This window comes from Eptesicus fuscus, chromosome 16 (assembly GCF_027574615.1).
Source record: "Eptesicus fuscus isolate TK198812 chromosome 16, DD_ASM_mEF_20220401, whole genome shotgun sequence".
NCBI lineage: Eukaryota > Metazoa > Chordata > Mammalia > Chiroptera > Vespertilionidae > Eptesicus > Eptesicus fuscus.
In genome coordinates, this window is record NC_072488.1 from 4,611,305 (window position 1) to 4,635,425 (window position 24,121).

The 24,121-nt window shown below is 44.9% G+C and overlaps 1 protein-coding gene across 1 annotated transcript in view; it reads right to left on the bottom strand.

The window, feature by feature from the left end:
- NBAS (NBAS subunit of NRZ tethering complex) overlaps positions 1 to 21,376 on the bottom strand; it is a 197,573-nt gene extending 176,197 nt beyond the window's left edge. Inside the window, exons 1-9 of the mRNA XM_028140372.2 lie at positions 21,197 to 21,376; positions 19,287 to 19,341; positions 17,725 to 17,761; positions 16,769 to 16,846; positions 16,409 to 16,456; positions 14,553 to 14,596; positions 2,790 to 2,923; positions 1,914 to 2,047; positions 854 to 952 (exon numbers count right to left, since the gene is read on the bottom strand). Of these exons, the coding sequence (XP_027996173.2) occupies positions 854 to 952; positions 1,914 to 2,047; positions 2,790 to 2,923; positions 14,553 to 14,596; positions 16,409 to 16,456; positions 16,769 to 16,846; positions 17,725 to 17,761; positions 19,287 to 19,341; positions 21,197 to 21,313 (746 nt within the window). The 5' untranslated portion in view covers positions 21,314 to 21,376. The remainder of the gene's footprint in view (positions 1 to 853; positions 953 to 1,913; positions 2,048 to 2,789; positions 2,924 to 14,552; positions 14,597 to 16,408; positions 16,457 to 16,768; positions 16,847 to 17,724; positions 17,762 to 19,286; positions 19,342 to 21,196) is intronic.
- Positions 21,377 to 24,121: the final 2,745 nt, after the last annotated feature.

Consider the following 24,121-nt stretch of genomic DNA (forward strand, 5'->3'; position numbering starts at 1 on the left):
CCTGTGGCCTGAACTAGTCCATTAGCACCCAAGTCACCCAGGCTCTAGTGTCTCCCGACTGAATCCACCTTCCTGAAAGCACGCCTGATCGCATGTCCTCGTCTCAGACACGTACCCCCCCTGGAGAGCAGGCAGCCCCATAATGCTTCCAATCAGCTGACCTCAAGCTCTTTCCAACGCCCCATCTCCCAGCACGCCCATCCCCTCCTCCTCTCCCACACACCCTGCAGTCAGCCGAGCTACACCTCCTGCGATTTCACAAAAATGCACCGTAGCTGCCTTCCTCTTGTCACTGCTCACACTGTCACTTTGTCTGGGATGCCCATCATGCCCATACCGTACCCATTCTCCAGAGCAGGTGCCACCTGCACACCCCCCTGATCCTACACGGAGGGAAGCTCTCCTCCCTCTGGATCCCACATCACTTTATCTGCACCCTGTTAAGACCCTTGCTTCTTTTCTGAGCTTGCGTCCCCATATAATACACACACACACACAAACATATATAACATATACACACATTTAAATAGCGAAAACTGCCTCGCTGGGATGGCTCAGTTGGTTGAGCCTTATCCCATGCACCGGGAGGTGGCAGTTCGATTCCCAGTCAGGGTACACGCCCGGGTTGCAGGTTCCATCCCCAGTCGGAGCATGTACAAAAGGCAACCGATCCATGTTTCTCTCATACTGATGTTTCTCTCTCTCTCTCTCCCTTTCTCTCTCTAAGCATATCCTCAGATGAGAATTTAAAAACAGAAGAAGAATCAGAACGGACAATTTCTCTCTAAAACTGTGCCACGACTTACACGTCCACCTGCTACTCCACCCAATGTGAGAACAAGCGCTTGCGTACCTGTGACCAGGATGGTAAACCGCTGTGCTGACTCCACGGGGATAATGGCCACTGAAACTGAAACAGTGACTCTCTTGATAGCTCTGATTTGTTCCAACACTAATTGGAGGAGGAAGAAAAGAAACACATGCCATTAAACCACAGTGAGATGCCACTCAATGCTCACTATAATTAAATCTCAACGGCAGGTAACACCAAACACTGCCGAGGATGCAAAACAACCAGATGCTCAGACATTATAGTGGGAGTGTGAATGATATGAAAACTTTAGACAAAGGTCTGGTGGTTTCTTATAAAGATAAAGTACATCTACCCTGTAACTCAGCAATTCCACTCAGAGACAGTGAACCAATGGGGACAAACATGTGTATCCATAAAGACTTGGACAAGAATGGCCATCGTTTTATTTGCAATGTCCAAACCCAGAAACTCAGAAGTCCACCGACAGAAGAATGATGAGCAAGTCGTGGGTGCTGTGGACTGAGTGCTGGCGACCATCCCTCTCCCCACCCCACCCCCCTTTACAACGTCTAAACAGAAGCTGCTCTGGGAGTGTGTGTGGACAGAGATTTGCTGGAAAGGGGCATGAGGGATGTTCTGGCATGATGGCAATGTTCTGCATCTCAACAGGAGTTTGAACTACACAAGTGCAAGCATTTGCCATAACTCACTGGCTGGTACACTTAAGATCTGTGCATTTTGTTGTATGCAAATTTTATCTCAAAAGAAAGAAAACTATAAGCAAATATTGAAGTTTAATTAATGACAGGCATACTAATGTATTTAAGTAGTGACTCTGAAACTCATTAAAAACTAGGATTGATGAATGGCTGGATAGGAATGTGACCCAGCAAGTACAGTAAAAATGCTAGTAGAATTTAAGTTGAGGTATTTGAGTTTTCACTATACAATTCTTTCAAACTTCCTATTATATTTGCAATTTTTCATAATAAAATGCTGAAAGAAAAAAAAAAAGAAACAACAAAAGCTGACACTAAGCCAGAGAAATAAACACTATTTTGTCAAACAGGTCTTCCCAAACAAAGTATTTTACTTTCACCTTACAAGGTAACTTCTAAGTTCTCCTCGGTAATTGATGACTAAGAGTTCTGCAGACCATTGTGCACTTGCTTTATATTCCAGAAAGATCAACCCAGCAACGGCACAGCTCAAATCGCCTGCTAGACTCGATGCCTGCAGCAGAGGGGGAAGTTATTAAAAAGGTAGAAGTTAACATCTGTATAAGTGGAAGATACCTGAGACATTGGCCTTACCAGGTGACTCTACATAACATAGCCCCAGAATTGATCTGCCAGTCAGAGTGCCTACAAGTAGACACCAAGTCTAGACCAGCCTCCCAACCACAGCTGGGACCACAGCTGCCTCCTTGGATGAGATGTTCACCTAGATAAGTGAGCCTATGTTCACTGGACATCCATAGCCACACACACACACACACACACACACACACACACACACACAACAGTAATGCCACCATTCGGCCTCAAAGGATTCTAAGATACAGAACTCAGATAGAAGCCTTCAGCTGTTGATTTCTACTTCCAGCAGTAACCAAAGCTAAAAAAAAAGTCTCCGATTACTTTCCATTTCCCTTTAAAGGAAAGGACCTTTAAAAGTACTCATTTACTGCCAACTTCTCCCCTCACTGGAAGCTTATAACAGCCTTTAGTAACTCCACTCAGTACTTACTACCACGTGTTGGTAACGGTGGACTGCATCTGGATACTGCGTTACAAAATGCAAAGAATAAACTATTTCATGTATGCATATCTATCTAGATTCTGCACATCATACGTTCACCATTTACTCTTCAGATTTATAGCTCTACTTCCCCTCTCTTCACATTCATTCCCTCGAGTGCTTACACGAAAAAGACATTGGAAAGCCCTGTTACCGGCTGAAGGCACGTACGCACCGGGGCAATAACGAAGAGCTCGCTCCCCATGAGGTCGAACACCCGCACGGTGCCGGTGCTCTCGGCGTAGGCCAGCAGCGTGCAGTCGTAGCTCCAGGCCACACGCCGCCACTGGGGCTTCGGGTCTTTTGGAACTAGAACAAAGAGGAGAGAGTGCTTTTGCCTACATATTACAAAGATCGCTAACACAGTTACTGCAACTCAAGTTAAGTGTTCAGTCGTATTACATCACCTCCGAAGGATCTCTCCTGCTTCGGTTCAACAGATGGGAACAGTTCCCTGAACCCACTTCAAGTAAGAGTGGGAGGCCTGAACCACGGCCAGCTCTGCCCACGCTTGAGAAGCAAAGCCCACGGCCACCAGCGCTCTGTGAATGCTGAGCATGCCCTGGTCTGGTAAAGGCTCGGGAATAATATACCTCCAATACTTATGGAATAAAGAGGTTAAAAGCATAGAGAATGGGCAGAAAGTAATTCCAATCCAATGACTGCAGTTCCTCAAAAGCAAAAATTAAACATTTCAACCGAGCGCTTTTAAATATATCAAATATAGATGCCAAGGAAATAGCATGATTATGCTGACAGTATCAGAAATATGTATACACACATTTAAAATATATATTAGGCAGGTGAATTGAGACTTGTTCTTAGTTCATCACACAATTATAAAATTTTGATAATCAGCACCTTAATAACCCAATACCTGTATTTGAGGTTTCCGAAGGTTTTGGGTTTGTTTTTGTTTTTGGGGGTTTTTTTCTTCCATTTCCCCTGCTAGAATCTCAGCACTGAAGAGACAGGAGAAGCAGTGCCTTCCCTTTACCAATAAGAATTCCAGCCCGGCCGGTGTGGCTCAGTGGTTGAGCATCAACCTATGAACCAGGAGGTCACAGTTCGATTCCCGATCAGGGCACATGCCCAGGTTGTGGGCTCGATCCCCAGTGTGGAGTGTGCAGGAGGCAGCCGATCAATGATTCTCTCTCATTGATGTTTCTGCCTCTCACTCCCTCTCCCTTCCTCTCGGAAATCAATAAAAATATATTTTTTTAAATTCCAGATGATCAGGAGAATCAAGGTGACATGAATCCAGAGCAGAACAAAGCCTGGGGCCTAAGCGTCCTGCCTCCCCGCAGTGTGGAGCTTGGGTTCAGCCTCCAAATCGTTTCCACAAAACGCCACCTTCTCTCCTGTCTGCTGACACCCAGGTCAGCTTCGCCATCTGGTGCTCACTCTCACAACGGTTTTCCTTCCTACCTGCAGCCTCTTCCCCTCTAATCCCTCCTCAATACCCTCCGAAGACATCTTTCTAAAAAAAGATGAGCAATCACCTCCTCCTGCTGCTTTAAGATCCCTGATGGCCCTCCATTTCCAACAGAATCCAGTCCGAACTCCTCCACAGACATGAGGGCCCATCCCAGCTTGCCAGCTGCACCTCCCACCACCTTCTGCACACATCTAGTAGCCCACCAACACCACGACTACCTGGCAAACAAGCTAACTGCGCGCACTCGAGTCTCTGCCTTTCGTACACATTGCTGCCTCTACCTGGAAAGTTCGCGTCCAATATCACTCAAAGGGTTCATGTCTGTTGCAGCCTTCCTTCCTTGACGCGCTTCAAAAACTGCCTGCTCTCTTTTCTGTGGCCCAAACACGCTACACAGAAGTCTTCCACAGCATTTAGCTCATTGCATCATGCTGTTCACATGACTACTGCCCCACCAGTTTCTCAACTCCCCGAAATCAGGGACAATGTGGTATCCGCCACTGCCGCCCTAGGATGAAACACAGTGATGAGGGTCTCACTAAAGCCTAAGCTCTCAGGAAAACCCCTATTAACAAGGTAAGGTAGGGGAGGGCTCAAGGACCACCCAACTATTACAAGTGAATGATGTAACTGCCGTCCGCTCCCCACCGTAGAACTCAGACTTCCCTCCCATCTCTGGGATACCTGCATGCATATTCTGGGTAGGAGGACAGTACACAGACATCAACGAGTTTCTTCCTTCTGACCAGCTATCAGCAGCGAGAAAGCCTGCAAAACACCCAGGGGCCCTTGCACACAGGAGGGTCTGGTGGGTTTTACCAGAGCCTAAGAAGACACTGCATACACTCTGGAAAAGCAATCTTTTTTTACGGTAATAAAATGGATTTAAAAAATGAGTTCTCTGTCTTCAGATAGCTTTAAAAAAATCAAACGTGGAAGTCAACATGGGAACAAAATGATAAACAGCACAAGAATACAAGATGCGCGCACACACAGATTCTCCATAAACACCAGGAGGACAATTTCATGCCCTGAAAATATTCCTGTGCTGCAGAAAGACAGCCACACTTCCCCACTGTTACTGCTTCCCCTGTGACAGCAGGCTTTGCCTCTTATTTCATTTTCCTGGGTAAACAGATTTACGCACCACATTCTGTATCTGTTCGGAGGTAAGTTCCGTCTGAAGGGGACTTGTTTTTACTTTTACTCCTGGTTATAACCAGGGGCTCCGGGAAACTCAGCATGTGTCTGACCCAAATAAAGATATGTTTTCATTACAAGGTAAGCTTTTACATAACAACTGGAAAATAAAGATTTTATCACTGGATGTTCCCAGCTGCCTGTGTGGCTTGGGAGAGCTGCAAGTGTCCATGGAGTTGTCTGAAAAGTATTCCCAAGGTTGGGGTCAAATTAGCCTCATCTGCCCGGCAGGCGTGGCTCAGTGGAGGCGTGTCAACCTATGACCCAGGAGGTCACAGTTCCATTCCCGGTCAGGGCACATGCCCGAGTTACAGGCTCGATCCCCAGCTTGGGGCATGCAGGAGGCAGCCGGGCAATGATTTTCTCTCATCATTGATGTGTCTATCTCTCTCTCCCTCTCCCTTCCTCCCCGAAATCAATAAAAGTATATATTTTTTAAAAAAGGTTAGCCTCATTTGACACCTGCCAGGTGCCTGGTGAAGCTAGCATACCTGCTCACACCCTGCCTGCCGCAGCCCTTCGACCTGCCACGTGGTCCAGCTCTTGCCAGCTCAGAGCTGAGGTCAGCCTCCCTCTGCCCGCACACTCCGGCTGAGCCTGCCCGGCTCCGGCGTCTTTCCAGGCGCCACTGAACAGCACGTCCGCAGCAGGCTTTCTCTGTCCGCCTTCCACGTAGCCTCAAAGCCCAGTACTGTTCTCAGTTCCAACCATTCCATTTCCTTCCCCGTTCTCGTCCCAAATAACAATGATACCTTTGTCTACTTTTATCGTCTTCCTACTCATTAAACTATACATTCCCAAGTGTCAGGCCCTGTGCCCATTCAGGGAGTAACTTGACCTCCAGGGTCCTCTGGTCTGTAATCGGTGCTCGGGTGCTAGAGGAGCGCGTCAATCCAGTGCCCATGTGCCCAAACTCCAAATGGGAATTGCCGAGGACTGAAAAATAAGGAACTCTGGGTTCTACCCTCAGGACAGCCATGAAACGGCCTGGTGTGACCGTGGGGAGCAGTTTCCTTTTGCAAAGTGAAGGGTTCAATAAACAATCTCTCACATACATTCTTTAACTTTTAAAAAAAATTTTGAATTATCGTTGACAGCCCAGTCGATGTGGCTCAGTGGTTGAACGTCAACCTATGCAGGAGGTCAGGGTTCGATTCCCAGTCAGGGAACATGCCAGGGTTTTGGGCTCAATCCCAGTAGGGGACATGCAGGAGGCAGCTGATCAATGATTCTCTCTCATCATTGATGTTTCTACCTCTCTCTCTCCCCCACCCTTCCTCTCTAAAATCAATAGAAACATATTTTTTAAAGTTACTGACAAAAATAATAACAATATATTGTGGGGATTTAACATATGTAAAAAAATTGGAAAGAGTACAAAAGAGCCAGGAGTGAATGGATATATACTATGCAATAAAGTAATTTTTAATAAAATACACATTTTAAACCCAGAGCAAATGCTAAAAGGAAACAGAGAAAAACAAATAGCAAGAAGGTAGAATTAAACCCAACCACACCAGTAGCTACATTAAATATAAATGTTCTAAGTATTCCAATTAAAGGACAAAAATTGTCAGACTGGGGGGGAGGGGGGGCCCGGCAGCATATTCCATTATATGCTTACTATGAGAGATTTACATTAAATACAAATACACAGATTAAATGCAAAATGCGAGAAAAAGATATGTTATGCAAATACTAATCAGAACAAAGCTGAAGTGACCATGTTATCATTAAACAAAACAGATTCTGGGACAAGAGTATTACTAAAGATAAAAAGGGACAGTTCTTCATGGCAAAGGAGCCCTATTCAACAAGAGGACAGAATAATATGTATACACTTCTGGAAATTAGAACTCCTAAGTATATAAAGACTGATAGAACTAAGGGTAAAATAAACAAATACACAATTATAATTAGAAGTTTCAGTTCCCCTCTCTATGCAACTGATTGAATAGAGAGAAAATCAGAAAGAATATAAAATGTTGAACAATGCAAAAAATATAATTGACAATTATAAAACACTATAACCAATAACTGCACCATACCCCAAAATCAGATTTTTTAAAATTCTTTTAATCAAATTATTTTTTTTTAATTTTTGGTTCATGAAGACAGACCACATGCTCAGCCATAAATCAAGACTCAATAAACTTAAAAGGTTAAAATCATGTTGTATATGTTCTTTGACCACTACAGAATTAAATTAGTTATCAATAACAAAAAGATGCTTAAATTAGAACAGCCTAAAATGCTTATATAAGAAAAGAGGGGTTCAAAAATCAATGATCTGAACTTCTATCTTTCATCTAGAAAAATAAGAGCAAATTAAACCTAGTAGACAGAAGGAATGACATATTAAATATAAAAGCAAAAATCAAGTAAAACAACCAAAAAAATCAAAAACTAAAGTTTTCTTATTGAAGAATCCTATATAATAAAGAGCTAATATGCTAATTAGACCTGACAATGGAACGAACTTCCGGAACAACCTTCCGGAATGACCAGTAGGCAGGGCCGCAGGGGCTGAGGCAGCCGGGCTGCGAGGGCCGAGCCCCTTGCACAAGTTTGGTGCATCGGGCCTCTAGTAGATTAATAAATTGAACAAACCATGGCCTGACTAACCAAGAAAAAATGGAGAGAACACAAATTACCAATACCCAGAACAACAGAGGGGACATCAGTACAGATCTTACAAAAGGATAACAAGTAAAGGGATAATAAGGGAATATTATAAACAAGTTTAAGCCAATATATTCTATAATTTAGAAGAAATATCCATGAAAAACTAGAACAAAAGGAAATAGAAATTTTTTAAAGTTTTATATATTTTTTAAATTTTTTAATTAGGAATTAAAAAAATACTCATACACACACACCAAAAATCTTTCAAATTTCACTGGTGAACTTTATCAAAACATTTAAGAAAAAAATAATTCCAATTCTACACAAACCTCTGCTAAAGTAGAAAAGGAAAGAATACTGCCAACTTATATTTTGAGACCAGCAAGAATACTCCAATACCAAACCAGAAAGACATTTAAGAAAAATAAAATCAACAAACCAATATCCCAGGAACGTAGATGCAATCATCTGTGACCTGTGTTCTGCACAGCCATCTGCACCAAGGCTTAATGATGGCTCTTTCCAATTAAAAAAAAAAAAAAAAAAATGATGGCTCTTTCCACCTTGCATGAGGGTCAAGTACAGCCCCGGGCTGCTTACTGCTCAGAGATCAAATTTATAGGCACGTGCTGGATGACTTGGGACACCTATGTCCTAACATCTAAGGTGTTGTTCACCTAAAAAAATACTTTGGAAAGTTCTAAAATTTTAACCTAAAAGACTTAACAATCTATCTTTATGTGAAAAAAGCAGATTATAAAACACTAGTAGCCCATGTGCACGAAGATTCGTGCAATAGACCTTCATTCACCTGGCTGCCTGCACCAGTTTTCTGCCGGCACCGGGGACCCAGGCCTTGGCTGTGGCCACCGCCTTCTACCTTCTTTCAGGGTCCCGGCTTGGCCCTGGGTGGTGGCCTTGGGCTCGGCTGCACCCAGCGTCCCTGCGACCTGATCGCAGGAGCGAGCCGACCCCCCAGGTCGGCTCGCTCCTGCGATTGGAGCAGGCACCCCGCTGGCGCCCAAGGCCCGGAAAGCCTCGGGCGGCTTCCCTGGCCTTGGGCTCAGCCGCACCCCAGCTTCCCTGCAACGGTTTCCTGGTGGGCGTGGTTGATGGGCGTGGCTTGGTTGGTGGGCGTGGCGTGGGCGTAGTGAAGGTGCGGTCAATTTGCATATTTGTCTATTATAAGGTAAGATTTTATTTTCACAGATCACATCGATAGTCATGGGTACTAGCAGAAAAATGTCTTAAAGAATAGACCATAAAATGTTAATACTACTGATCTCTGGATGGTGCATTTATCTTTATTTTCTACTTTTTGCTCATTCTTAGTTTCTAAAGTTTTTTTCTGAGAATGTGTATTATTTTTTCAACACAGAGGATTTTTTTCTCCAACAAAATACAAAAAGGGGAAAACAGTTATCACATAACTGGAGGCTCCTGAATTAGTTTCATAACGAAATGTTTCGTTTCAAAATCTGGGTGCTTCAAGTAGTCTATGCTTCGCAACCTTATTCAGGTCAAGACACACACGGAAAATGCTGTATGCGTGGCACCGAAGGGTAAACTGATGAGGCTGCTGGAAACCAGCGGGAGCCGGTCTGAGCTCAGGCTGTCACAAGGGCCCTGGGCCAGTGGAGGGCGGATGGGACCCCACACACCTGGAGTAAGCGGGAGCGGCTTAGCACAGGGAAGCCCTGGTCTGTGGTATCTCAGACCCAGAAGATGCAGAAAATCTCTTGATTAACACAGTACAGCTTTCGAATTGCATGTTCTAGTTCAGGGCACTCTTCCAGAGAGGGAAAGACTGAATTCCTCTTTACGGCCTGGCAAACAGAACCCAAACAAGTTGCAATGCACATTTAAAACATTCCCGAATGGCCTACATCTTATAAAACAATAACTGAAAAATGCCAAAGTGGAACCAAACAGCTCCTATTTCGGTCCGCAGACTCCGAAATATGTAGTTTCAAAAATGCATTAAGAACAACGGGCTGCGTTTCTCCAGGCATGGGCATGAAACATCATTTGGCATATGAGAGTCATTCCCATAAAGATGAGCCGGATAATAAGCAAATGATCGTTACCTCACATTATATGAAATGGAAAGAAGCCATTAATGCAGCATTACGGTCATAAATTCACACATTCAGAAGCCAACAAAATAAAACATTAGCTCTCAAAGCATCGTTATCCCATCCAGGCTGCCACATTAACGTACACACTAAAACTCTAACAAGTACTACCATTTGGGTGAAAGACTGAAGGGTGAAGCTTCCCATTTTCATGTGAACTTGTGTGTTTCTCAGTTTACTTCCTGGCCAAGGGCAGGTGTCTAATGCCAAAGCTCACAGGGGCCCCGGATGTCTGAGTCTGGGCATTCCCAGCAGCTGCTCAGACACCCACAGACGGCTCTCCAGGCCCTCACTCAACACCAGGGCAGCACTGGGGGAAAGGCAACTGAGTATCACCCTCTAGTTACTCTTCGGCGAACTTTACGGTCCTTATCCATGATTTAAGCCAGGTCTGGCCTACTTTAACAGAAAGCAAATTCAGAAAATGCTCGAGCCCCAAGCTTTAGAAATTCGCTACTCCCTTCTATTATTCTCAAAAGGGTACTATGCAAACAGGACTCCTTATCTGTCCTTATGGTTCCATTCACGGTATGTACATACATTTGTGTACATTAGGAATAAAGCCCGTATCATGACAACTATCCATAAATTTATATATGCTTAACATAAACATAAACATAAACATATTATACATGAATTTCTAAAACTGACTCATAGGAAATAGGCAAATATACTTTATTCAGACATTCACTCATAAAAATCATTTTAACAGTCCTCAAGTGCCAACACCCACTTGACAGGGTCCAAATTTGTATGCCAAAAATTCTGTGCCTACTGGGAGTCAGACACCATGCTAGGCACTAGAAATAAAAAAAATATTTAAAATTTAAATTTAAAAAACATTGAGTAAGACAGGAGCTCTGCCTTTATAATTGAGCTGTGAATCGGACAAGCAAATAAACAATTAGAACAAGAAAGTAGATCAGGATACAGTGAGGAAGGTTTCCAGAAGAACGGATGCTGGAACTACAATATGTGCGACTAATTAAGTATATGGTGGGAGCTTCTAGGCAAAAGGAACTATCGGTATGAAGGCATAAAAAGAATGATGGGACCCTGGCCGATTTTCTCAGTGGTTAGAGCGTCGGCCCAAGGACCGAAGGGTTGCAGGTTCAATACTGGTCAAGGGCACGTACCTCGGTCTCCGGCCCGGTCAGGCGCATGCAGGAGACAACCAACCGATGTGTCTCTCTCACATCCATGCTTCTCTCTCTCTGTCTCTCCCTCTCCCTTCCACTCTCTCTAAAAATCAATGGAAAAATATCCTCGGGTGAGGATTACCAAATCAAAACAAAAAAGCACGATGGGGTTGGAAAACTGCAGACATGTGGCAGGGGGGATCCACAGGACAGACAGACAGACTGTGAAAGGTCTCATGTCCTGAATTAGAAACTTTAACCTGCATCCCACAGTCAATGGCAAATGACTGACAGATTTTTGGCAGAGTAACAGCAGCAGCAGTAATAGCTTAATGTCTCCTAAGTGCTTACAAAGTGTCAGACGTTATGCTAAGAGCTTTATTTATATTTTGTATGCTCAGAGCTTAATTTATTTACATTAGCTCACATAACTTTTCCACAACCCAATCTATAAAATCATACCCATGTTACAGGTAGTGGAGACGGAACTTGTCCAAGGTCACCTATCTGGAGGACAGGGGAGCCAGACCTGAAGGGTGACATGGTGATTCTCTTTTATGAGTGATCCATTTGGCAAGCTGTGCAAAGCTGGGTTAGTGAAGAGCATCTGGAAGAAAGCCGTCAGGAGACAGTCACGGGAAAGCAAGTGAAAATGTTAAAAGCCAGAACGGGGGCCCGAGGGCTGAGCGCCGGGGCGGGAGCAAGAGCCATCTAACCAGACTCCCAGGCGGGCGGAGTCCGGGGGGATGCCCTCCACTGTGCCATTGGGCACCACTGCAAGGGCTACCCTGTCGCTCCGCCTGAGGGGCTGCCCCTTCCGTCTCGGTAGCCGGCATCACTCCTCGCTGCAGACACACACAGTGCCTAGGACGGCGCCTGGCATGCAGTGGCAAGCTCAATGTTTATTTGTTGAAGAAGGAAGGAAGGGAGAGAAAGAAAAAGAAGAAAAAAATGTCTACATTCCCGGCTTGATACAGATAAGGGTACCCTGACCATCAGGGAAATGAGCAGAAGAACAGATAACAACAGGGAGGGATAAGAAGTTTTACATTTGCTTTAAGTCATAAAATGTATGTCTTGTATGTCAAGAGAACTCCATCATATAGAATTGTACCCATGAAACTTGTATAATTTTATGAACCAATGTCACCCCAATAAATTCAATTTTAAAAAGAAGACAAGTCCATAAGCACTCTACTACTACCTTATCCACTAGTACATGGGGATTGTTTAGGAATACTGATTCTCTGACATACTTACAGAAAATCACCGTTCATATGGGAACTCAGAACATGTTTAAAACATTTAATGCTTAATCTTCTCAATGCATCTGGATGGCTGAGAATGAGACAATTAGGAGAAAACTGGCCCCCGGCCACCAATGTGCATTTGACAAAGAGCTTAAAGACCAGCATCTCCATGGGGGGCTCGGGGAATCCTCAGTAGTTCATCATTTTGTACATTTCAAAACAATCCATGCCTCCCTTCTCCATGCTCGCTTTCACTGTCAAATATTCATTTTATCCTAACGCTGCTTTAAGATAAAATATGTGCCATGTTCTTTCAATTAAATGAGAAAATGCAGCGCCTGGCACGCAGTAAGGACACTGTAAATGTTTGTCATTACAAGGACCAGGACTGTCATCATTACGATTCCCACAACTACCACCGCTAAAGTAGCACAAGGTCATGCAGATGGAACTGCAGGTCCTGAAAATAAGCATAAGTAATGGTTGCACTTACCTACTAACGCCCTCTTCACTGCCTTCCGGGTATACGCTTCCCAGCTACCTCTTCACACCCTGCTCCTGCAGATCAAGCACCGCCCCCGCCACCTTCCCCACTGCTCCCACCCTCTACTCACTCTTTAGGTTGCTTTCCAAAAGTCACTTTTTCTCAACAATCTCATCTCACACTCCTGGTTAGAGACTCTCACCCAACTCTGTATTTTTCCTTCATCAGATCTGTCCAAGTTTACAATCATGTGTTTGAGTGTCTGTATGAGGTACAGGACCATGCCTTTTGCTCACAATAATACCCCTAGTACCAGGAATGATTCATCCTATATAATAAAAGGCTAATATGCAAATAGACCGAACAGCAGAACAACCAAACAACCTAACAACCAGTCGCTATGACGTGCACTGACCACCAGGGGGCATGTGTGGACCATGGCGGGCGTCAGCCGTGGCGGGATGGTGGAGCAGGTAAGCAGGGTCTCCAGACCAAAGCGGGGTGCTGGTCGCTGTCATCAGGGCGAGCCTCTGGTGGTTACTGAAAATTCTTTGCTCCCGCGTGCCACAGTCCCACCCAGCACTCGCACCTCCTGCCAGCACCGGAGCCGCCGCTTGCACCCACTGCCAATGCCGGCCACACTCACACCCGCAGCCAGCGCCAGAGCCAGAGCCACCGCTTGCACCTGCTGCCGGCACCCGCACCAGTGCCAACCATCAGCAGGTGCGAGTGGCGGCTGCCGGACCCAATCGCCCCCACTGCTGGCGCCAGCCCCAATGGCTCCGCGCCGCAAGCAGGCACTGTCAGCGCGTGGGAGCAGCGGGGGTGGGAGCAGTGGGGGTGGGAGCAGCGGGTGTGGGAGCAGTGGGGGTGGGAGCAGGGCTGCCGGCAGACAGGGGACCAGGGGCAGCGGTGGGAGGGGCCAGGCAGGGACGCAGAGGATGGTCCGAGACCCACCCCTGTGCCCAACGCATCCTTCCAGCCCACAGTTCCTTTCAAGGTGCATGAATTGGTGCACTGGGCCCCTAGTATTACATAAAACACACTCAGTAAATTCTTGCTAACTATATCAAAGAATGATCAAATCCCAAACTTTTTTTTACTAGTCTGTATCTGACCAACTTTTAAAATATATTTTTATTGATTTCAGAGAAGAAGGGAAGGGGAGAGAGAGTTAAGAAACATCAATGATGAGAGAGAATCATTGATTGGCTGCCTCCTGCACGCCCAATGGGGATCGAGCCCATAACCTGGGCATGTGCCTTGATCAGGAATCAAACCATGACTTCCTGGTTTATAGGTCAATGCTCAACCACTGAGCCACATTGGCCGGGTTGTATCTGACCAAGTCTTGATTTATACCAAAATATTTATTTCTTCATTGAATTCAGAATAAAAGACTACAAACGCATACAAATACTTTATCACAAAACTGGCTTAGACTTTTTAAAAAGTTTCAATTTCTAATTTCGCCAAAATGCACATCCTAAAGCAAAATTAAGGCAGTAAGTGAAATCAGTTAAGATTTTCAAAAATTGTTTTAATAAGCAGTCTTAATAATCTTTGTTAATAAATATTTATTTAATCTCTATTCTAACTTTTAAGATATACTATAAGCTACTGCAAACTTGAAATTTTCATTTTTTAGATATTTTGGAAACTCTTACCTTGACATTTCCCAATAATAGATGTAAAATCATCTTTGGCAGACCTGCAACGTATGCACAAAATGAAGACAATAGTTTTACATAACAACACTATTGTGTACTACCATACACCACCACAGATACTACAGACTGGACAACTTCTCTACACAACCCTAAATCGTTCCTGCTCTTACAGAGAAGGTTCTGTGCCTCAAATAAGACCCTTCCATTAGGGATACTACTTTCTTCCAACATTTCTTTTTCATCAGAAATGGAGTTATAACAAGAATGAAGTGACATAAGCACAAGTGAGTTTAAACATAAAAACAACCAAATTGATAGATGACTGGATACGAAGACGTGGCACATGTATACAGTGGAATACTACTGAGCCATAGAAAAGATGAAATACTGCCATTTGGGACAACATGGATGGACCTTGAGAATATCATGCTAAGCCAAATAAGTTAGTCAAAAAAAAATCAAGAACCATATGATGTCACTTATATGTGGGTTATAAAACTGAAAGCAACAAATGAACAAAGAAACAAAATATCATAGACACAGACAACAGTATGCTAGTTACCAGAGGAAAGGGGGGTGAGGGGTAGTTAAGGGTAAAGGGTGTCAAATGTGTGGTGACAGAAGATGATTTGACTTTGGGTGGTGGCCACACAATGCAATATACAGATGACATATCATAGAATTGCACACTTGAAACCTATATAATTTTATTAACCAATGTTACCCCAATAAATTTAATTTTTGAAAAAAGAAGTCACACTATCAGCACAATTCCCAGAGATGCGTTTCACATTGCTGCAACAAATGGAAGAGGAAATGCTAGCCCATCCTATGCATACGTACGTTCAAGCGCTGAACCCACGGGATGCTTAATGATGCTGTTCAAGAAAGGAACCCGCCTGTCACAGCCATGCCATACTAAGTAATGTAGTTTTTAAAAGGCTGTCATTATTGGCCCCAGCCAGGTAGCTCAGTTGGCTATCGCATCGTCCCAATACACCAAGGCTGTGGGTTCAATCTCCAGTCAGGGCACATACAAGAAGCAACCAACGAATGCAACAATAAGTGCAACAACATATTCATGTTTCTGTTTCTCTCTTTCTCTCTCTCTCTCTCTTCTCTCTCTCTCTCTCTCTCCCCCCTCTATCCCCCCTCCCCCTTCCTCTCCTTCTGTAAAATTAAAAAATTTAAACGGCTGTCAAACACCATTTTGCTAATTACATGATGAAGGATACTTTCTTAGAGGGGCATGTTCATCTTTCCATTTCCCCAGATCACTCTGCTGTCTTTTAAGGAACGTTCCTTTCTCAGTAGACGATGCGTATTTTCCGTTGGACTATGTGCTGTGAGGTCAGCTAAGCACACGCTCAGGAAGGTATTCAAAAGCAGGGGCTGCTTTGCTCTGTAGGCATCAAGCTGTACGTAGATGGACTGTGGGTCCACACAGGACCAAGACATGCTACTTGAGACCAGGGATATTCTGTTCTCTCGAGACATTCGGTGGCATTACGTACCCACCTAGAAGGCTTCTAAGCTGGGCTTTCCATGCGCTTTATTTTTAATTAAAATATCAGTTACGAAAGCGATAAAACAATAGCAACTAACTCAGGAAAATCAGTTCATTCTTTGGGACATTAGGAACAGCAGGCAAAACATGTGGCACCTCTAAAATTGGGGACTACCCCTTTCTCCAGACAAGGCCTAACTCCTAGTTCTCCAGAAAGAAGCAGTGAGGCAGAAATGTGAGTTAATGGTAAAGTCCCTTTAAACGTGCCCCCTTTAAAACTCTTAGTTCCCATCGTCAAGCAAATTGCTTCCCAAAGGACATTTTTAATATGAATATTAACAATTACCTGATCTCCACACACTGATCTTGAACAGCAGCCAGAAGCTTTCCATTGCTTTCATAGGGGAGAAAGAAGAAGAGAATCTGTATGCACATTTGTAACAGTCTTCCACACGCATGGAGGGATTTTAAGAAGTTAAAATCATTTTTAAGTGTTTTCATCTTTACACCTTGAAATTAGATGACATTTGGTACAAAAGCAGGCAAAATGATTCAAATATAGCTTGAATTAACACATTTAAACAAAGGGAATTTATATACAATAAATGCCAAGACTATTAAGCCATAAACACCCCAAAATTAATGCCATAATGAAATTTAAATGTTTACCCAGGTAGAGAAACATATGAATTTTATACATCCTTACCTTGCAAGGACCAAATGCCAGTTTATCTGTTTATTAACCAAGCGAACCAGTCCATCAGGGAGCAAAAAGGGTGCAGGGCTGAAACCACAACACATTAGTGAGCTTAAAATCTAATCGTGAAACACACACACACACACACACACACACACACACACGCAGGGATGGAACTACAACACATTAGCGAGCTTAAAATCTAATCGTGAAAGATACACACACACACACACACACACACACACTCACATACATATACACACACACACACACACACACACACGACAAAGGAAAAGCAGAAAACACTGGAGCCAGCCCTAGAGCGAAGCCAAAGTTCTCTTTCATAGAACTGTATTATCGGTATTATCTCTGCAGCTTGTAAGATTAGACGTCCTCAAGGAAAAAGCAATCCGTGGTAAAGAATTCCATAAAACTATTTCTACACACATATCTAAAAGCTGAATTCTATCCTTTGTCAGAATAATCATTTTTTTGTTCCTTTCAGGGCTCAAAATTAGCACTGTGCCTGAAAACACACATAACACTTAAAAGAATTCAGAAGTACCCAAGAACTGAAACCGAAAGAACCTTCTCTGATGCACAAGAGGGGATACGACAATAAGGACAAAAAAGTTGTTAAAAGCTTTACAAGCTGCAGATCCCTCATGTGGACATTCGAGATAAGGCAGGGAGCCTTCATCGTTCAGGATAAGGCTCAGAACGCTCACCAGTGAAAGCACCAGTTGTCAGGAGACTATCTTAATAATGACTAAGGGGGCAAAATCACCCTAAGTCTATAAGACACCCTGCCAGAGTATGCCAAGTATACGAAATGTCTATTTTATAAACTGGGTTCACCTGATTATCAGCATCTATATCACAATTCAGTTCCAAAACTTAAATCATAAATAGGACAGTATTGTTTGTATTTGATGTTCATACCGTTTCTCTGTGGAATGACTCACCTGTACCAGATGTACTGACGTAAAAATAATAAGCGATCTGTAAAAAAAAAAAAAAAAAAAATAGAAAAGCCAAATATTTCTTGATGATAAAATCCAAAATACACTGTAGAATGAGTCATTACAAAACACAGAGTACAACTCTTAAAATAAGAGAATAAATAAAATCTAAAATGCACTATATCTTTTACAAGATCATATGTTTATATTAAGTTCCAAGCTGGTGTATTCAAAACTTTGAAGTATTTCCTAACAGTACAAAAAGTACAAGTGATTTGAGATGCTAAATTTTGCCAAACAGGCTTTAATAAAACCATGGAGTAAAAATCATAGTAATTGCCCTTTAAAACCAAAGTATTTTTAGAAAAAAATTAAGATACCATTTTATACTTTATAGCAAAAATTTTAATAATAATATCTAAAAATGGGGAAGTCCATGAAAACCAATCTCTAACACATTATTGACAAATAATGTTTTTATAGTATCTCATTTAAAACACATATGTGCGTGTGAACATATGTGTACGCAGTTAAGTGTATATCACTGGGAGAAGGTCTGAAGGATAATAGATTACCTGTGAGTGGCAAAATGAAGAGTAATTTACTTACTCTAATTTGTGGTTACCTATATTCTCTAAGTTTTCTACAATAAATGTTATGACTTGTATATATTTTCTAAATTTCCTGAACTTCAAAGCATTTGTGATAACGAAAACTGCATATGCTAGCGATTCTTGTATCAGAAGATAAAATAATTTTATCTTTCTCAGAAAGTAAAATTACAGTTCATTTCAAATACTCAACTCCTTGGGCACTGGATCTCCTCTTTATGAGTAGCTCCCATCACCCGTGTAAGGAGGACAGGCTTTGGGACCAGAGAGGCATGCAGTCAAGTTCCAAATGAATGACCCTGGCCAAGCTTCCTCACCTACCACATACACTCGGAGCAGCACCAGCTTGCTGGCCTGGGAAAGCCTGTTTCAGTGCCCACAGAGCCCTCCCAGCACCGGCTCACTGCGGCCAGTGCGATCCTGGGAGCACAGCGTGCAGTCCGCCAGCAGTTAAAGAATGCCCTGGTTCATCTATTGTGTAATTTGAATAACCCTGGCCCGATGTACCCGAAACATCATGTAAGCCACTTACAACAGCCTGCCACCGTCTTCTCACCTTCAATGTCCACACTCTCCGAGGCTCAAACTCGGCTTCATTTTCTTCGTTTCTTCTAGAACACATCCATAATGGCTAACTCGGGCCATACCTTAGCTCTACACTGCATTAAAAGTGTGTGCGTATACACACATACACATGCAGTCATGTATGTGTGTATTTATACATATCATATATCATGAAAATATATACATATATAAAATTAAACTCAGGTACCATGTGTGCTTGTCACTTTTATCAGGTTCTACATTAAAAGTCTAAAAAACACATTTTAAAATTCCTAAACTTTCTAAAATAGCACAGGTCTGAGTGAAATTGGGGGTGGGGGGAATTACCTACTAACTACATACTTATATGCATATAAATACATGTAGAAAAAATAAATAAGCAATACCTACCTCGAACTGCTTTTGTGATGATGAAGGATGCGCCATGTTTTCGGTTGCCTCTAGGCTGAAGATGAAGAAAAGAAAAAAAAAAGCTTACATTTGAGAATTTTCTAGTCATCCTTACACACTATGTCAAGTTCTATTTCTCTGTGACTACTCAGAGCACTGGGTACAAATTACCAGCATTTAAAAACTACTCAGCCAGAAGCAGGCCTGGGGAGGGTGGGCGTACAAGTGAGCACAACGCAGTCACAGGCATTGGTGAGGATGAATTTTGCGGAGGATAAGGAAGGATTCAGGCTGGAAACTACTTCATATCAAAGCACCAGTCCAAAGGCAAGAGAAGTCCAGGGCAAAGACCGGCTGGGGGCTAGAGAGGCCCAACACCAGTTTTGCCTGCCGGAAAAGGGCTCATTTAGATGAGTAAGTTCATCTCTGAGACAAATGCATTGAATGTTTTATATCCACAGAGAAAATGCTAGGAAGGCACACAGAGATATAATTGCTACATTAAATAGTTAAGTATATTTCACACAGGCTGTGTGGGCTAAACGATTCTAGGCACTACACATACTGAGTGCCAAGAGGTTTCAATGTAAGTTGATGCTGTGCTTATTTTTTATTTTTTTTTTGTCAATGTATAACGTTAAGTATTCTGAATCATTATTGTAATTAACCAGTGAGTGCTAAGGGGCAGAAACGTATCCTTATCCAACCAATAGCAGCCAGCTGCGGCTTCCTGGCTGCATAACCTATAAAACAGTCACCCCGATAAAGACAAAGTGAAACTAAATAAACACCTGAAAAACAGTAATATAGACAGGCCTCTGCCAGCCTACAAAATACATTATTCACGACGAGCAGAAACTGCAATGGCAAGGTTAAAGAGAAACGACAAACTTCACAGGAGAATGCGTCGCTTCTCCGGTCTAGAAACTCTTTCGAAAGATTTTGTAAAAAGAGAATCTATAGGGACTGGACTCGGTGATCTTTGGTAAAAGTCCTTTTCCACCGGGCTGCACCCTCTGAGTCCGAACCGGTGCTGGCACAGGTGAGGCTCTCAATCAGTTATCTGCCGGACAGACGTGGATTCCTGCTTCCCACTCTTCACCCTGCGCCGGGGAGGGCCTCTCTAGGGAACGGGGAACCCCAGGTCCATGTCAGGTTACCATAGCCCTGCGACCCCTTCCTTAGCAGAGAGCCCAGCCCGGGTCACTAGGGCCTTACTCGTCACGCCTGAGGCTATGACGGCGCTTCTGGCTCCGGCGGGTGAGAAATGTGGACCGGGTGGTCTCCCCGCCACACTGCAGGCCCCGCGAAAGTCATCACCCGGGGGCCCAGCACCCCGCGCCGTATCTGGGACACGGGCCGACGCCCACCTGCACGCAGGAAGTGCCTGTTCAGTGAAACACACAGGAGCTGGTGCAACTCGGCTCCAAGCAGGAGTGAAGGCTCGATGCCCGCTCCGTGGCAGCCCGCCAGGAGCTCCAAGGACCCGGGTCCCGCTGCAGAGGAGGGCCCGCCCTGGCCGCCCGGGAGGGGAGGGGACACGCAGTCAGGGGTGAGAGGGGCCCTGGAGTCCGAGGCTGCAGCCCCTTCCCAGCACCGCCCGGGACAGAACCAGAGCCCGCGGGGCCGCCCGGGACAGAACCAGAGCCCGCGGGGCCGCCCGGGACAGAACCAGGGCCCGCGGTGCAGCCGGGCCACACCAAGCCCGGAGCCGGGAGGAATCTCCAGAGCCGGGCTCCTGGACCCAGACCCCCGCTCGCCCGGCGCGCCGTTGCTAGGCAACGGGACGCGCGGCCGGGCCCAGCTCCCCCCGCCCACCAGCACCGCCGCCCTACGTGGCGCTTCCTACGTGGCTCCGCCCGGGCGCCGTCGCGACAAGCTGGCCCCAGCTCTAGAGGGGCCCGGCTCACCTGCACTTCTGTCTCCGGGGGCCACTCGGTGTTGACCAGCAAGTCATAGAGAATCGTCTCCTCCTCGCCCTCCGCGGCGCCTGGAGTGGCAGCCGGCGCGGACTCGGAGGCCGCCATGTTGTCCGGGCCTGGCAGCGGAGGGAGCGACACTACGGCCTCCCGCGAGGGACAAGCTTCCCCGGCCGCGACCGCTCTTCCTGCCCGGCGAAGGGGTGGAGTCTACTGGACGGAAAAGGAAATGTTAGTTAGGTTAATTTTGCACTCGGATGTCGAGCGTGACTCGACACGGTTAGCATTAGAATAAAGGAATCGAGAAAAAAGCAAGCGAGTGCAAAGGATTAACCCGTCGTGCGTAGGAAGTACGAGGACTATTGCTCGTCTGGGCGATGACAGGGTTTCTCTGCGCTCCTTGCGTATTAATCTGCTTGAGATCAGCCAAGTCTGAACCTCTCTTTCCCAGTCAGCTACTGTAAAATGAAAATGGTAAAAAGGGTCCCCCTGAGATGCTAGCATTCCTCTATGGGTTTGTTGCCTAATGCATGGAAAGATTGCAAGTGGTGTTTTTTTAAATAAGCGCCCAGAAGTTAGGCGACGCCACAGATTAAGCCAATAACAGGTATCAAAGGAATGATGCTACAGAAGTTGGGAAAAGGCGGTGAAGGCCAGCGGGGTCTGTGCTTAGTTTTTGCAAACGACAAAAAATTGGGGGATGACAAGTGTTAGGGGAAAGAATACGGAAGGCGAGGGGGATCTGGGGAGTTCGGGGAAGGTGGTTGCAAATTTAAAAAAACTGTCACTCTCCGGAGACAGCCCAGAGCCCACAGGCTCAGGGTTCAGTCCCACAAGACTGCCCACCGCCCACAACCGTACACACCTCCCAACACACACACCTCAGATGCCAGATGCAAATCCCGGATTATCACCTGTGCTGCTGACAAATCGACTGTAGATCAGAGATTTCAAAGACTTCCTTCGTGGGTTCCAGTAATTTGCTAGAGCAGCTCACAGAACCCCTTTTAATAAAGGAGATGATGGCCCTAACTGGTTTGGCTCAGTGGATAGAGCATCAGCCTGTGGACTGAAAGGTCCCAGGTTCGATTCCGGTCAAGGGCATGTACCTTGGTTGTGGGCACATCCCCAGTAGGGGGTGTGCAGGAGGCAGCTGATCGATGTTTCTCTCTCATCGATGTTTCTAACTCTCTATCCCTCTCCCTTCCTCTCTGTAAAAAAATCAATAAAATCTATATTAAAAAAAAAAAATAAAAATAAAGGAGATGATGAACGGCTAGATACATAGGGTCCCTTACGATATCCTCAGAGTTTACAACAGTGCCTGGAACAAGGCACAGGACAAAATACATATAATTTGTTGAATAAATGAAAAACTGCCCAAAAAACCTATTGACTCATTGCACTTCTGCCAACAGCTGTCTTTTCATCAAATCCTCAATTGCAAACCCCAGACTTCGCCTCCCCATCCCACTAGGGCCGGCCAAGTGCCCAGCTTCAGGGAGCACTGCTCATGTGGAAGGCTGTAGAATGTGAGCAGGTAGGGACCCATGCACTGGGGAAGTCTGAGGGGTGGCCCCGGCCTGGGACATGGCCTCAGCACTGTCCCTTCCCATTTCTGCACACCGAGTTCCCCGTCTCATCCTTTCTCAGATAGAAATGGGGTTGCTTTCTGCTTCGTCCATTCTCTTCGTCACTGATCAGCACCATCACAGCCAGGAGGTGGCTGGCCAACCCCACAAAGGATGCGTCCTTCTTAGCTGTGAAGGGGACAATCGCCAGTACATCACCAAGAAGTGTTTCTTCTCTGCCAGCACCACATTATGTTAATTCCCGTGTTCCTCCTCACCCTTCCCCTCACCCTTCACCCAGCCCATTTGTACAACAGAACAGGAGACCTAAGGCCGCGCCTGGCCGACTCCTGGGAGCTTAACGTTGTGCAGAAACGAAAAGCACAGGCTGACGCTACCACACCTGGAAAGTGACTCTGCATTCAACGGGGAGCGATTCCTGGGAGGGGAATTCTAGCACCGGCAGTGCTCTGAGCACAGGGGCAGGCTCTGAAGCCTTCCCCACCGCTGTTTAAACCCCAGGAGAGCGCCTGGGAGGGGAAGGCAGTGCGGTGACCAGCAAAAGGGAAGCAGGTGGTAAGAATGCCAGACGTTGGGGCTGGAAACGAAGAGGCAGAAAAGTGATCAAGGTCCAACAGGCTGCATGGCTGAAGTCCAACGCTAGTTGGTCTTCCTTACACTGACTGTACAGGTATAGTGAATTGTCCAAACTGAGGAACTTTTGAGAGTGAAAAAGATGATTTTAATAATGACGACATACCCATTTTCACGAGAAGTAATTTTAATGAGAAATCATCTGATGTGTTTATAAGCCGTTGATGAGGGGAAGGAAAAAAAAGAACAGGTGCCGAAACCAGTTTGGCTCAGTGGATAGAGCATCAGCCTGTGGACTGAAAGGTCCCAGGTTCGATTCCGGTCAAGGGCATGTACCTTGGTTGTGGGCACATCCCCAGTGAGGGGGTGTGCAGGAGACAGCTGATCGATGTTTCTCTCTCATCGATGTTTCTAACTCTCTCTTTCCCTTCCTCTCTGTAAAAAATCAATAAAATATATTTTTTTTAAAAAACAGGAAAATGTTCCCATTTTTCTTCTATTCTCATAGCATACCAAGTATGCCTCAACGGAACTAAATTTTCTACCTGATTATTTCTAATACCTGAAATCCTTAAACATCTTTGTATGTTTCTTTCTCCTGACTCTTGCTCATGGTGGTTTGTTTCTTTATGAGGTGTGGGTGTGTGTGTGTGTGTGTGAGAGAGAGAGAGAGAGAGAGAATGAGTGTGTGTGTGTGTGTGTGTGTGTGTGAGAGAGAGAGAGAGAGAGAGAGAGAGAGAGATGAGTGTGT